The sequence below is a fragment of the Elgaria multicarinata genome, chromosome 13 (assembly GCF_023053635.1).
Source record: "Elgaria multicarinata webbii isolate HBS135686 ecotype San Diego chromosome 13, rElgMul1.1.pri, whole genome shotgun sequence".
Lineage (NCBI taxonomy): Eukaryota > Metazoa > Chordata > Lepidosauria > Squamata > Anguidae > Elgaria > Elgaria multicarinata.
The window spans coordinates 9,203,597-9,219,013 of NC_086183.1; the positions used below are offsets into that span (position 1 = coordinate 9,203,597).

General features: G+C 42.1%; 1 protein-coding gene across 2 annotated transcripts; it reads left to right on the forward strand.

The window, feature by feature from the left end:
- Positions 1–211: 211 nt before the first annotated feature.
- RCAN3 (RCAN family member 3) lies at positions 212–14,770 on the forward strand. 2 transcript variants are annotated; one of them, XM_063140821.1, is made up of 4 exons: positions 212–461; positions 10,715–10,888; positions 11,948–12,119; positions 13,465–14,770. In XM_063140821.1, the coding sequence occupies exons 1-4, from the start codon at positions 267–269 to the stop codon at positions 13,671–13,673; spliced, it is 750 nt and encodes a 249-aa protein (XP_062996891.1). In that variant the 5' UTR covers positions 212–266; the 3' UTR covers positions 13,674–14,770. The 2 variants fall into 2 exon arrangements, with proteins under 2 accessions (XP_062996891.1, XP_062996892.1); XM_063140822.1 differs by lacking the exon at positions 212–461 and adding an exon at positions 596–649.
- The last annotated feature ends 647 nt before the right edge of the window (positions 14,771–15,417 follow it).

Consider the following 15,417-nt stretch of genomic DNA (forward strand, 5'->3'; position numbering starts at 1 on the left):
ATATTTGAGTAGATGATGATGATTCCTCACACTTTAAATCCTTGAACTGTAAAAATTAACCAATAGTACCTTTGGGGGTGGGGGTTAAAGCATCAACCTTCACAAAGATCTTGTTTCTTGCATATAATCACTACTTATTACAAAACAGTAATAAGTACATTCTAGCTAATGTGTTCCTTAACTGTTCTCTTGTTCATTTCTTTTTGGAAAGGCTCCTGCCACAAGCCTGGAATACAGGGGGGGTGGAAAGTTGCTTTGAATGGACAATGATTAGAGATACAATGAAGGCTTGGAGTGACAGTCAGTCAGATCTTTACAGCAGTGACCTAGAAGAGGAGGAAGAAATGATTTTTGGAGAAAATGAAGAAGACTTGGAAGAGATGATGGATTTAAGTGACCTGCCTACCTCACTCTTTGCTTGTAGTGTTCATGAAGCAGTGTTTGAAGTTCAAGAGCAAAAGGTAAGGGGTTATGCAAAGGAACAAGGAAAAACCAGTGCCGATCTATTAAAGTGGGTATAAAATTAACTAAAAAGTGTGGCCTTGAGCTTTTCTTTGGGACTTAAACAACTGCATGGAAGGATCTTCTGCAGCATTGACCTTTATCCAGTATGTTGGAACCCCACTACTGGATTGCAGCCTCACCTAAGGTGGGTTGCAACAGCAGCTCTATCATCATACAAGTACATGCTAAAAATAAAAAACGAGTCCCCAAATTAATATTTGAACAAAAGGAGGGTTGTAGGCCTGAAAAGGCTGAAGACTATTTGTTCTACAATGTCTGGTATTTAAGGACTATTTAGGGTGCAATCCTATGTGCTGCACCCTCGGTACTCATAAGCCCCTGAACTTGGAGGGTTACAAGAATTCTGTGCAGAGCAAGAGATGCCTCATGCCTGCCTTTCTTCAGTTTAGCTAGACGGATGATTTATCCCATCTAGCAGAGGCTTTGGGGAGGGAAAGAGGCTGGGGTAGCCATGGGAAAGATGGTTGGACTGCTGCCTTGGTCTCCTCTCCTCTCCTGTGAACACCCCTGTCTCCGTGCTCCCTTTTATGAGTACAGAGAGGCAGCTGTCGTGGTTCTCTCCGGGTGGGCAACAAGGGGGAGGGGAGCGCAGTTTCCTGGCTCCGAACTGGGGACATAAGAAAAAATCTTATGTCCCCAGGAGACATAGGATTGCTCCCTTAATCTATCAGTCATATGCACAACAACATTCTTAATTGAGGAATCAAAACCCTAGTTCATAGGCAGTGAGTGTACATGCAGTGAAATCCCCCAAAGTTTCCCAGCTTAAAGGAAACTGGGAAGTCCCTTATTGTTCCAGACGCATGTACTAATGCACGTAAAGAACTTCCCTATTCACTTTAGCGCAGGAGTTTACTCCTCATGTACAGGGAATGGATGTTTGTAAGGAAATCCACTCTGGGAGGATCTTTATGTGCGTTTTAGGGTGCCTCAAGGTCTTCATCTGTATTTTCTTCTAAACTTAATGCACTACTTGTTTAGAGATAGCTAAATATTGTTATGAAAATCAGGAATGTTAGCTGGCATGAAGAATGGCATGGGTAGGGTTCCGTGCTGTGCAATCCTATGCATGTTTACTCAGTGGTCAGTGGGATTTACTCCCATCTAAGCATTCATATGATTGCAGCCATTAATACTGGCCTCAGTTGCATGTAAAAGTAAACCATGACTTGGACTGATCTCTGCGAGCCCAAGTGAGGTCTCAGGTTCTTGCACTTTACTCTCCTCCCACACAGCTAGGAGGAAGAATAAACTCTGATTCAATTTGACTTTGCCCGATTCTGGGCTGGTAGGTTACATACAAACCAGGAGGTGTGGATTAAAACCACGCTTTATATGAGCTATCAATAGCCCCTTGCATTATCTAGCTGGCTTGTTTAACAAACCAGAGTTTATTTTATTCCACAATTCCTAGTTCATATTTAATGATAAAATAGGAATTGGGGAAAGGGAAACTAAACTCAACATGAGATCTCCTCTTTGCCAAGTGGGAGCAGGGAGCATGTGAGCTCATAACTTTGATCATGTTTGCAGAGGCTCATGCAAGTCATGCTGAATCCTGGCTTTGAGTTACATCCAACTGGCCCACCACTGTGATTTACAAGGAAGGGCAGTTTGGTTCCACAATGTTATGAGGTGTCTGTTACTCTACTAATGTAGAAGGGATTAATTTGGGTTCCACTCAAGCTTGGGATTTAAACATCTCTTTCTTCCCCACCCCTTGCTTTCTTTCCAGTTTGGTATGAGCAAGCTGGAAGAATTCCTTTTATTCCACATTTCCAGCCTTGTAAATAAACCTACAAAATTTACTAGACTGCAAAAAGTAAAATAAACTTATTAATCTGCAAGGGGAGGAGGAATAGCAGAGGAGGAATGGTCGCCATCTCTTCTGCATTAGCCCACTTGGTTTCTATGCTAGACACAGAGGAGGGACAGAACGCTTCATCCCCGCTCCAGAACACTCACTTACCTGCATAGAATTCCTTGTTGCCTATGGCTACCGGGCTAGTGCAAGCCTGCACTTTAAATAACAAGACAGATAATAAAAATATGAATGCTGGCCTTTGAAATAACCTCATTACTCAAACAAATCAGCTTCCATAGCATGCTTTAAAAGTCTGTTTTTAATATTTGAGAATGGTCCTTTTTGGGTGACCTTAAGTACCTAAATGTTTCATTTGGAATGCAATGTTTTGAAGAAACAGTTTTTATACATGCTAATAGTCCTCTCTTTCAGGGAATGAAAATGCTAAAATTGAGATCTGATCCTTTTAATATTGAGGTGTGTTATTTCCTGGTACAACAATGCAAAATTCTTCTACCTCTCTGTCATTTTTGTCTAAAACAAACAGGTTTTATTCAAGCAGAGAAAGAATAAAATACCATTATTGCTTTTCATTGTCCTGACAATCATAAAGCAAGGTTGATCATGAGTAGGCAGGCATGTTTCCATGACAGCTCTGTGTGAGGCTGAATGTGCTTCTGAAAGAATTCAGATTTATTTTTTTTCGGAATATGCACTGCTGACAAAACATGTTTCTTCCTGCTAGTTTCAAGTGCTGTGTGAAATATCAGGTTAAAATCTCTTAAATAAATAATAAATGCCTTCTTTCGGATATGAGTTAGAATATCTGAAATCCATACACCAGATTTGGGGAACCGTGGCCCTCCAGAAGTTGAACTACAATTTCCAGCATTCCATTTGCCATGCTGGCTGGGGCTGATGGGAGTTGGAGTCAACAACATCTGGAGGGCCATGCTATAAACCTTTCTGTTGCAATCAAGTGTGTATAACAATTGATCAGAAGTATTTCTAAATGTCTAGTCATCATTATCAAATTTCTAGAGGGTTAGGTAGCATGTTCTCCTTCCCCTGTCACTTTCTCCCCACAGCCTATAATTCAGGCTGTCCAGATTTCCATTGGCAGGTTGCACGTTGGTTGGGGCCAGATGCAGCATTTCCAGTCCAACTAACTATGGTTTGTTGGAGATGGAACAAGCATGAGGGCTTGCCTCCCTCTTCCCCACATGGTTAGTAGGAAGCACTTCAGCCATAGTTTCCTAAGTGGGAATCTGATTTCACAAACCAGGAGGTCTTGTATGCAGCCAGGCACACAAGTGGAGAACGGGAGAAGGCGCACTCAGGCTGCTTCCCTCTCCAATAAACCATAGCTCATTGGAACATTATGTGTTTTATTCTGCTTTTATTGTATTTTATCTTGTACGCCGCTCCAAAATTTTGAATGGGGAGCGGTATATAAATATTTTGAATAAATAAATAGAAAAATAAATGAACCCAGTCATTGTCTGTTATGGGCAATAAACGTTTTAAGCAAAACGGCATGCCCATCATTATGCTGACTAAAACAATTCACAGTATGGTACAGATAAAAATCAGAGACTGAATTACATTATTCCAAATTATATTTTCCAGCCCTGTGACAGTAATTATTAAAATAACTTGTATCCAATTACATAAGGTAACAACATTGAATGTTAACTAAATACCAGTTTTTAAAATTTTCTGTGATGTGCCAGAGGTTACTCTGGCATTGTTAGATCATGCATACTTTTTAGCTTAAAATAATTATAGCTGCTACTAATGAAATGCTAGCATTTGTCTTAGTTCATATAAATATTTTAATATCATTTACTCAGACTGCAATCCCATGCACAGTTTACTGGGAGTAAGTCCCATTGAATTCAGAGGAACTTTTATTTTTAATTTTTTAATTTTTTTTATTTATTTAAAGATTTTTATTTATTTTTTTATTTTTTTATTTATTTATCATATTTATACCCCGCTCCTCAGCCAAAAAAGGCTCTCACGGTGGCTTACAAAAGTATTTCTTGACAGTCCCTGCCCACAGGCTTACAATCTAAAAGACATGACACAAAAGGAAAGGGGATTGGGAGGGAGGAGGAGGAGGGGGGAAAGGAAAGGAAATTCAGGCACTACAATCTTAGTTGCAAAGTTCAGCAGTTACAGGTGACAGCAGGAGTTTGGGGGCTCTCAGCTGGAGCTGGACCCAGGCACGGTGGAGAGGGGCCTGGCTGCTGCTTCCTCCCTCACTGGTGGCCTCTGCAGAGACAGTTGGTAGTAGGATGGAGGGGGCTCTCAGCTGGAGCTGGACCCAGGCACAATGGAGAGGGGCCTGGCTGCTGCTTCCTCCCTCACTGGTGGCCTCTCCAGAGACAGTTGGTAGCAGGAGGGAGGGAGCTCTCAGCTGGAGCTGGACCCAGGCACGGTGGAGAGGGGCCTGGCTGCTGCTTCCTCCCTCACTGGTGGCCTCTCCAGAGACAGTTTTACCTCTGAATAGACATGCAGAGGATTGAATTGTAAGAAACCTAAACCTGGTAACTTAGATATGGCATTGAGGATATATGAAAGGGGTATTTTGGGTGAGTAGTGCCCTGTACCCCACCCCCATGTAAAAAGGGAAAAGTCATCTAGAACTGGGGAAAACAAAGTATGCAGTATAGCACAGGAGGGATTTTTTTTATTCTGTTGCTCTTAACGGGGCTAAAATCCTAGTTACTAGGAAAGGGGTTCATTGGGTAGGATTTACTATGCATCTCGCCAAACTGGGGAAGCCCTCTAAAGTGTCACACAACTGCTGAAAGGGTGGAGTTTCCCACTGCAGTGGGGTGGGGGTTGAATGCTTATGCCTGAAGGATCTATTTAGTAGCTCTACCATGTTGCATCTGGATTAGGATTAGGGAGAGGACTCTCGAACCATGAGGCCATGGGAGTAGAACTGGGGGCGGGGCAGAGAAGATGAGATGAGTTGAACACTTGTCTAATTTTGGTTTTGTTGTATATGTTGTAATCCACTCATAGCCTCTGGGATTGAGTAGGATAAAAATCCTAATAGATTCATTGTACCAGTACATTTGAAGCTAGTCTGTGCGACTACTGCATATGTAGAAAGAGAAATAAGTTCCTAAAACCACATTTCCACATTCTGCAAGTATTTTTGCTTATGTCTTATTTAATTGTTCTGGTGTTTCAGACACCTTTTATATTGAGCTTCCTTTAATATTTAAATATGAGGAAAACGTATTGATCAATAGTAAACAAAAGTTCCACTTGTGGGTAGGTCTCTCCAATTTGACTGTTGTTTTCCATTAGTTTTTTTTTTTAAAAAAAAATATGTCATTGCCTGAGGTTTCCAACTTACTATAATATTACTGACACATGCTGGTCTGACCCCATCATGGAAATACTTATCTCTTTCCGCCTTGTATTCTGCCTAGAGCTCATTTGCTTTCTAGTCCAGCCCTGTGCAGTTGTTGTTTCTGGCTCGCTGCATAAAGCAGCAGAGGCAGGGACCCATCCCAGGAATGTTTCACTGCAAAAATAACCTGGTATGATTATTTTGGTCTTGTTTCCTATAATCCTTATTATCTCATCTCAGTAACTGCCTGATATGTTATCCCATAAGCCTGATCTATTCATTTGGCTGCCTCTGCATGTTCATTTCCCAATGTCCTGAAAAACATGGTGACTTAACGAAACCGTGCCTCCTTTGCACAAGGTCATCTTGAGCAAATGTGACTGCCCATGATGTAGCGCTGCCTGCTACGCTGCGTATTTTTCTTTTATTGCAAGCACTTCTCTCAACTTACTGTTCTCAGCCCCCACCCCCTGACCTTGGGGGTCCTTCTGTGCCAGAGTACTAAGGCTGAAAGGAGGTTAATGGAGAAAGAAGGCATTTATTTTTGGCAGCGAGCAGCCCTCGGCATCCGCAAATGAGAATGTTCTTGCCTCAGTGGTTCCAGCAAGGGCACATACCAGACTCCCCCCACCTCCAAATGTATTGAGCTACAATCTCAGCATCAAGCCAGCATGGCTGGCAGAGGATGCTGGGAGTTGTAGTCCAACACATCTGGAGGGCACTAGGTTGGGGAAGACTGGCACATGTAATAGGTGTGCATTGTAATTCCTGATGTCAAAAATACACAAGGGGTGACTGAGAGAAAGCCTGAGCATCTGTCCACCCTCTGGGAAAGGGGCTGGCAACATGCTGTCATAAATCAGATATGCATATAATTTTCAAAGCAGCTTACTTAACAGCTCTTGGATAGAGGAGGGGGAATTATGCAATAGCTGTTGTAATAACATTCCTATTGCTGCTTGAAAGGGTGATGGTGGAACGCAACAAGCTGATGTGTGCTTGTTCTTGTGGTGGGGTGAGGCATGTCCTTGGTGGGTTTGCCAGGTTTGCTGTCAGTGGAGGTGAGGCAGCCTAATTCCTATCAAGAACATGGACATTTCTAGTGTGGAATATTGTTTAGAGTCTATCAATATACTGCTTTATAAATATGTACTTTAGACACTGAAGATGGGCCTTTCTGCGTTCTGATCATGTTTTTCTTAAGTCCTACTTTAAGTGGGCAACTTCAGGCCTGCCAACCAAACCCAGTTTCCCCAGATGGCCATCTCCCTTTCCCCTTGATTGCACAGCATTTGGTGGTTCTCTTGCTTTGGCACATGTTTTTCCCATTCTAAAAGTTTGGAACATCTCTCCTAAAGCTGAGTGACTGGCAATAAGAGGTTTAAGTTAAACTGTGATGGCATCTTTGGTATCTGGGCTCTGCCCCTTTGGCCTTTGGCCGCACCCACCACTGGAATTCTCCACTCCTGCCCTACATAATTCTACATTGGCTGTTAAGATCCAGTATAAATAAAGTATACAGATTACAAAACTGGATGTTCAGGTATCTTTCCAGATGGACTTAAATTTTATTAGCTTCAAGGGATGTATATTTTATTAGCTTCAAGGGTATTTCTGCCGTGCTTTAAGCAGAGCTGTTGACTGACTAGTTTGTCTCTTCCCACCACTCCCTATCTTCTGACTGTTCAGGATGAATTATAGAGCAGGGCCCTAGCTTAGTGGTCCAGCAGATGCTTTGCGTGCAGAAGTTCCCAAGTTCAATTCCTGTCATCTCCAGGTAGAGCCAGGAAAGGTCCCTGTCTGAAACCCAGAGGAGCTGCTGCCGGTCAGTGCCAGTTAGGTGGACCAATGGTCTGACTCAGTATAAGGCCACTTCCTATATTTCCTTTCTACTGGTGAGTTCTCCTCTTCTGGGCAGTATCTCCAAATCCTTGGCTGGAGAATATCCTGTCTCTTGGTGAAGCTGGATTATGCTCGCCTGGTGTAAACTCCACCCACTTAGATGACATATTGGATGACATATTTGCTTATGCATATGGGAGGAAAGAAAGTGGCCCCTGCAGTTCATGCTTCTGGATCCGCCAGCAATTCCATCTTTCCAGAATAAGAAGCCACAGATGACGGGATAGGAGAGGAGAGGCGTAGCTTGTCCTCCTGAGGACCAGACTTCATGTGGGAAATCCATGTTTAGTGTCCTCAACAGGAAATGCAGACAGGGGTGGGGAACCTGGTGCCCTCTAGCTGGTTTGGACTACAACTCCCAAAATCCCTGGCTATTGGCCATGTGAGCAAGGCCTATGGGAGTTGGAGCCCAAAGCATTTGGAGGGTACTAGATCGTCTGCCCCTGGTTTAACCCTTTCCCCTGTACCATTTTTCTGATCAAAATAGTCCTCCTTGGTGATGCTTCTGGGTTGGGAATGAGGGTAGAATTCAAGAGTCACTAGCAGAACATATGACTCTGTGTGTGTGTGTGTGTGTGTGTGAGAGAGAGAGAGAGAGAGAGAGAGATGGTAGTAATGGGTGAGAGCATTTTGTTATGTTTACCATTTTAAAACTATCATCTACACAGTCGTGGACAAATCCACTCCCTGTTAACATAGATGTAGATGACAGCATAACATTGCTAACAATAACAATGTTGTACTGCCATCCACATTCTGCTGATATTAGTGGAAGTACGAGTTTGTTAATGTAACGTCCCTGCAGCTTTTCTACATGGGAGTACTTAACTTCTAGTAAAAATGAGTCAGGGGAAAGTATTCAGGGCTGGCTGGGCGAAATACAAGGTCACCAGTGTGACTGAGCTCATCGAAAGGGATGATGTTTTGTTGAATCCCATGAACTAAGCTTAATTTGAAATAGTACTGGTTTTTCGGTGGCATTTTCAGAACAATCAATTGCCTTCATGTAGAAATAGAAGTAGTGTGCACATCAACAGGGTAATAATGCCTATTAGCTTTCTCAAGAAAGCCACCTAAAAGCTACGTACCTAAATTCTCCATCCATCTGAAAGAAGTCGGTATAGCCTTTGCATCCACAGGGTTATTTGTAAATCCAGCTTACCTGGGGTGCAGAGTTTAAGCTTTCCTTGAATGCCTCTCTCTAGTTAATATGACATTAACATGCTGAGTGTCCTTGAGGTACTGACCATTCTAATGATGCTGAACAAGTAGTCTGTTTGTGAGCCAGCCACATAACATGTAATCCATAATAAGCGCCCAGATCTCATCTGTAGCAGATTCTGTAGCCTCTAAAATGTACTTTGGGGATCATGCCTCAAATATTAGGTTACCTCATGAATAGATTTTCTGCATGGTGAATGCAGCCAAAACTCAGATCTGAAGTGTCAGCTCATATAAGCTTGGTTTTGTTTTATTGGATGAATTAGAAAACTTGAAATGTATGTTAAGCACACTTTTAAATTACAATATAGGACTGGCATCTGATTGGGCAAAATTGATTTTAATGTTTAAACATTAATTTCTTATAACCGTAACAAAAAATATGATTATGCGACTTCCAGCAATGTCCTTTGAAAGCCTTCAGAGTCCGTTTGATTTCAGAAACTTTATAAATTTGTAATACCATGCCCAGAAAGAGGCCCTCTCCACAGCGCATGCCATTGACCTGGTAGCCCTGACTCCTGGGTGTTTGTGATCTGTGCCCCTCTCTGACTCGTGTCCATGTCCTCCTCTACCCACCCCCATTTTATCTTCACAACCCTGTGAGGTACGGGAGGCTGAGAGATGGTGACCGGCCCAAAGTCACCCAGTGACCTTCCCGGCTGGGGAGAGATTTGAACCCATTCCTATTCCGACACCTGAACCACTATACCACATTGGTTCTTCCATTCATTAGCATTGAATGCATAGATATTGAATGCTCAGTAATCCAGTCCTCAAAGCACTTCACTATAATCTGTGCAAAGTGGTGGGGGTGTGAGTATGTGGTCAGTTGTGTTGATGGAGCAACTTGCAAATCAAATTACAAAAGTGGGGAAAGATGGCTCTAAATATTGTTTTCTTATGACAACCATCACACAACCCATGGTCTGTTGTTAGGTCATGTGAGGTCATTTAACCCTTGCACAACCCCCACTGCCAGTGTTCACATGCCAAGCCGCAGCCAGGTGTTGAATATTCAAAATGGTTGCCTGAGTTACAGCACTGTGGTGGGTTGTTCTATCATGTGAACTGGCCTACTGATGTGATTCTCACAATCGTTGTTGCATGGCTTGTTTAAGCCACGGTGGCCTGCGGTGCATTCCAGGTGATTCTTGAATATTTAAGCTGCGGCCACAAGCTTGTCATGTCATCCAAACTTGGGAATGATGGGTTATGCAAGGGTTAAACATGGTCTGTAGTAGGGTTATGTGAGTTGTTTCATCCTCTCATAACCCATGGTCCCCAGGTTCAGATGACATAATAAGCTGTGGTTTAAATATTCAAAAACCAGTGATCATGCGAATTGAGCCACTGTCTCTTTTGACCTCATAGGATTGCTATGAGTTCAAACAAAATTGTAAAGCATTATCAGACTATGCATTCCATATGAATTTTCTATAATATTAAGAGTATAAAATCCATGAAGGATTTTTTTTGAAGATGGAATTAATTCTTTGGTTTTAAAGGATTCTTATTACGTTTGGTTAATCAGTGAAAGGGTAATTCACTCTGAAGTGTTTAAAAGCAAATTGTAAAGCAATTTGTATTGTATCTTGTCATGTGGCAGTTTTAGATTTTACCCTGAAATACTGGTAGCAGCCACTAGATGGCCCTGTGAGCATTACATTATGTGCTCTTTTCTGTATGTCTTTGTTTAAAAGCAAGAAGAAACTAATATTTACATGAAATTTAGGCTGTTTGTTTTGTTTTTCTGCTGATGCTAAAGACAGTTGTGATATAGCTCTGCTGAAGGACATTTCACACAGGCATTTATAGTGGTAGCCTGCAGTAGTAATCTTTGAGAAACTTTTAACAGGAAAAATGCTTTCTCTTTTTTTTACCCTTAGGAAAGATTCGAAGCACTTTTCTCAGTCTATGATGATCACATTACATTCCAGCTATTTAAAAGCTTTAGAAGAGTAAGGATAAATTTTAGCAATCCGGAAGCAGCAGCAAGGGCACGAATAGAACTGCATGAGACAGACTTCAATGGGAAAAAGCTGAAGCTGTATTTTGCCCAGGTATGTTCTTGGTTATTGAGATTTGTATCCGGACTTTCTATTTTAAAAAAATCCAGGATGGTGTCCTGATTTCTTTTCCATATGGCCTAGGAGTAAAGCAGCTTACATTGGGGTTCATGCCCTCCTGTCCAACTCTTTGTGGATCAGTTTTGAAGTTTGACGTATATTTCTCTAGTAGCATTTTTAAATCCCTGGTGGAAAACTCTGCCTGTCTTATGGATCTCTCTGGGCCAAAGAGGCTGCTCTTGTAGGTTGCTCGTCGTCCCATTAATGCAAATATGGGCTTAGCAAGCTGAATATAGCCTGTATATAACTGTTGAATTACGGCAGAAGCTTTCATAGGCACCGTTCACTTCATCAGATGCAAGTGACTTGCATAATTTCTCTCACTTTAGCATAATTCCATTTTTATTTACTCTTTTGCATAATCTTATTTTGGCTTCACCAATAATGGGAAGGGATAAGGATGTGTGCAGGGCACGGACATCTCCCCCTTCTACCACTACTGAATTTCTGAATTTCAGCCTTACTCAACTTTCAGCAAGCACTTTCAGAACATCTGCTTAGAGCTAGAACCTTTTTTTTTTTAACATGGGAAGTTTCCACTCTGCTACTATATTGTGTGCTCCCACAGAATCACAGCACATGCACAGCCCTGGATGTAGTTATGATAATAGGCATGAGGCCGGGGGTCAAATCCTTCCTCAGCCATTGATTCAGTGAGTAACCTTGAGCACGTTGCTCTATTACAAAATGACCTACCCAGTTGAAAGAATGAATTAGATATGAATTCTGAACTCTTTTGCACTTAAAGTAGGTGTTTGAGTAGGGTTCAATCAATGTGTTCTTTATTGACTTGCATGGTCAATGTTTAGCTAGAACAGCTAGAGGGGAAGCAACTATGCATTTAATAACCAGATTTCTTCTCCAGTCAGTGAAAGAGTTTCCTCAAGTTCTGTTGCTATACTGGATGAAAAGCTATAAAGACATTTAAGAACAATCTAAAATGGGAACGTTGTTCTCCTTCTCTTACTGTTCTGGCTACATTTTTTCTTTCAGGTTCAGACACCCAGTGAAGTGGGAGACAAGTCTTACCTCTTGCCCCCGCAACCTACCAAGCAGTTCCTGATATCGCCACCTGCATCCCCACCAGTAGGATGGAAGCAGAGTGAAGATGCCACTCCCATGATAAACTATGACTTGCTCTGTGCTGTTTCAAAATTGGGGCCTGGTAGGAGTGTTTTCTTTCTCCCTTCCTTTCTCCACCTCTGAGTTAGTAAAAGTGGCTTGTAAATTTCCATGTGTGATAACCTGTGGCATGTAAGACTGGGATCCCATCAGCCATTGTGAGTTCTGCTGGTTGGACTAGAGTGGCAACCGCCACTTTGGTTGTTCTTGCCAGGAGACTCTATAGTCGCCCAAAATAACCAACTGTGTGTAACGAAATAGTCAATGTTGCCCGACACATGACACAATAATCAACACTTGTTCAAATAATCAACTCTGCACAGCATTGGTTATTTGCATTGGTTAATTTGGCCGAATAACCAACGGTGTGTGAAAAAGCCGTAACAGATGACACAGTAACCAACCGTTGACTATTTAACTCACCGTTAACTATTTAATGTACCATTGGTTAGTGTGTTATCAGAACCCAGTCAATGTGCAATGTTGGGCCTTGCCACGATATACATAGTGTTAACAATTTAATTTGGTTTCTGGCAGGGAACTCTCCCACTTATATTGAAAGAATCAATACACTAATGACACCTGGCACTTTTTATCTTTGTTATCTTAGTCAGGCAAAGCTGAATTGTTGACTGGCTGTGGTAGTTGGCTGGATGAGGTTTAATAAACCAAAGCGGAATCCTGACAAGATGGAGGCATTTGGGGTGGGTGATCCTTGGGTCTGGAAAATCAGTGTTCAGCTGGATAGGTTTGTGCTCCTGAAAGAACAGGTATGCAGTTTTAGGGTGCTCCTTGATCCAGCATTGTCACTGGAGGCCCAGAGTTTGTTGTATTTATCAGTTCTGAATGATTTCCCAAGTTTACCTAGACATGTATAGTTTGGATCCAGTGATCCATGCTCTGGTAGGTGCTGGTACTTACCTTTTAAAGCCCTAAATGGCTTGGGACCCAAATAATTCAAGGACTGCTTCTACTCATACCACCCTGCCTATAAATTAAGATCTTCAGATGAGCCTTTTCTCTGAGTACCATCAGAGGTACGTTATGCATAAGAGGGCCTTTTCTGTGGTAGCTCCCCAAATTTGGAATGCTTTCTCTAAGGAAGTTTCGCTGTTGCCAACACTGCAGTCTTTTCAGCACCAAGACATTTTTATTTGCTCTGGCATTTTAAGTTGGTTTTTATTACTTCTGTTCTGCTTAGTAGTTTTATGGTCTTACTGCCTTTTAATCTTGCTTTTATTTAAAGGTTAATGTGCTGTGTTGTGTTATATTGTCTTTATAATATTTTACAATTGTATGTCACTCTAGAATCCGTTAGCTTTTTGAATGTTTTAATGTGCTGTTCACCATGCAGGCATAGTAATGCTGTAACTTGTCGCACCCTGTAGGGGAGAAGTATGAGCTTCATGCAGGAACAGAATCCACTCCCAGCGTTGTCGTCCATGTGTGTGAAAGTGAAACAGAAGAGGAAGACGAAATTAAAAACCCCAAACAGAAGATTGTGCAGACGAAGCGCCCAGATCCGCCGCCAACATTATTAAACGAAACAAAAACTCTTGAATGTACACTAGAGGTAGGGGGTGGGATGCACTACTGATTTGAAGCTATCTGATAATGGCAGTGGATGGTAGTCATGTTTGCATTGCTGCGTTGCGCATAGCGGCAACAGACTTCTCTTGTAGTCGTCTCGCATCAAGAAGACTTTAGATGCCAACATTTTGAAGAGCACTTTAATTTTTAAGGTTAACTTCCAAGATGTAGCAAATCCACCAGGTTTCAAGTCCTAGCATACTAGGAGAGTGCCATTTCTGGAATATGTGTTACCATTTTCTTGGTGTTCAGAAGGCTGAAAGGAACGTGGCTGCTGCCATCTCTATATGAGTTACCACATGGTTTTGTATGTGAGTCTCTCATGTATATTTTTGTGTGCTGATGTATAACATGATCTGATTAACATGATGTTCTAAGTACTATATTGATGAAATATAAATGTAATGTACAATGTACATTGTTATCAGTAGAAGAATCTCAAACTGGTTTGGGGTGATAGAAACAAATTTCCAAACAGGTTTGTTTTTTGTGTGTGTGTGTTTTCCTTAGAAATGCCATAGTTGTGTGTGTGTGTGTGTGTGTGTGTGTTGAATTTCAAGGTACTCTTGTGAATTGATGTGAGGCAAACAAAATTGGAACTGCAACAGGTTGTCTTTCTACTCACTGTAATTATGAAAACTGAATTGTATACAAGGAAGGTGCAGATTATGGATTGATTCCCTCTTTGGCGCATGCTTCCTAACTTTTCTTGGCTGGTGAAATGCCTTCTGCTGTGGCTGTTCCTAATGCAGGATAATTTGTTTCTGTGTTCATCTCGTCGCTCCAACAGCAAGAACGATGCAGCTAGGGAGGGTCCTGTAGCCATATGGCTCCTTGAAAAACTTAGCCCTGCAATTTTGCACCACTTGTGAAACCAACTGGACCCTTTACCCTGTCTCTGGGCTATAGTAGGCATCCCACAGCAAAGTTACATGAGATGCAGAAGTGCACAGTGGCCCTCTACAGCAGTCACACTGTTGCTGTCTCCCAATGCAAGTCTGGGAGACCATTTCAGATCTTTCCCTCATCCTTTCCTTAAAAGCTCAGGCTTTATAGTCTGCTATGTCCTGGAGCTGGTGCCCCTCCACACTTACTCTGCATAGTACTATAGTATTGTAGCTCTCCCCACCATCCAACTATCTTCCATTTTGGTAGTTGTCCTCTTTTCGAATCCCCGGCTCTTCATCTGCTAGTCAGCAGGTTCCAGTGAGCTTCTGGTTGGATTGGTTTCTTATTGCCTGGTCCTTCCTTTACTCTCCTGGCATCAAATCTTTTTCCTTACTCTCTGAACCTTCTTTCTCAGGAAGGGAGGGAAAACCTGCACCAAGATAGCTTGCTTTCTGGTGCTGCAGGAAAAGTGCTGATCACCCAGCTGCCTCAACTTGACAAATAAGGCTAGACCTGTTCATTTGTATAAGTCTCTTACTACTTCCTTTTCCTTCTCAATGTCTTTTAGCAAAGCAGCACCTTACGATGCCAGATACTCAATTTTCTGTAACACTACATGTCAAATAGCTAATACTTTTTTATGATTGAACTTAATGTCAGAAAGGGAAGGGTGGGAAGTATAAGTGTTGGTTTCTATCTTACGTATTAAATCATCAGCTATACCAAAATCTCTGTAAATCATATTGGACTCGGAGAGGAAGTGTTTCCCTTTGCGTCCAGTGACAGAAACAGACTGCCTTTTCCCTCCCCCACCACAGATTCTGACATGTACAGGCAGTGGGTGTGTCACAGTCTCACTGCGC

Excerpts from the sequence above, each read along its gene's own strand:
- RCAN3 (XM_063140821.1), top strand. The coding sequence starts at position 267 with ATGATTAGAGATACAATGAAGGCTTGGAGTGACAGTCAGTCAGATCTT. Across the intron at positions 462-10,714 it reads TTGAAGTTCAAGAGCAAAAG|GAAAGATTCGAAGCACTTTT; the intron begins GTAAGGGGTTAT and ends TTTTACCCTTAG. Across the intron at positions 12,120-13,464 it reads TGTTTCAAAATTGGGGCCTG|GGGAGAAGTATGAGCTTCAT; the intron begins GTAGGAGTGTTT and ends CGCACCCTGTAG.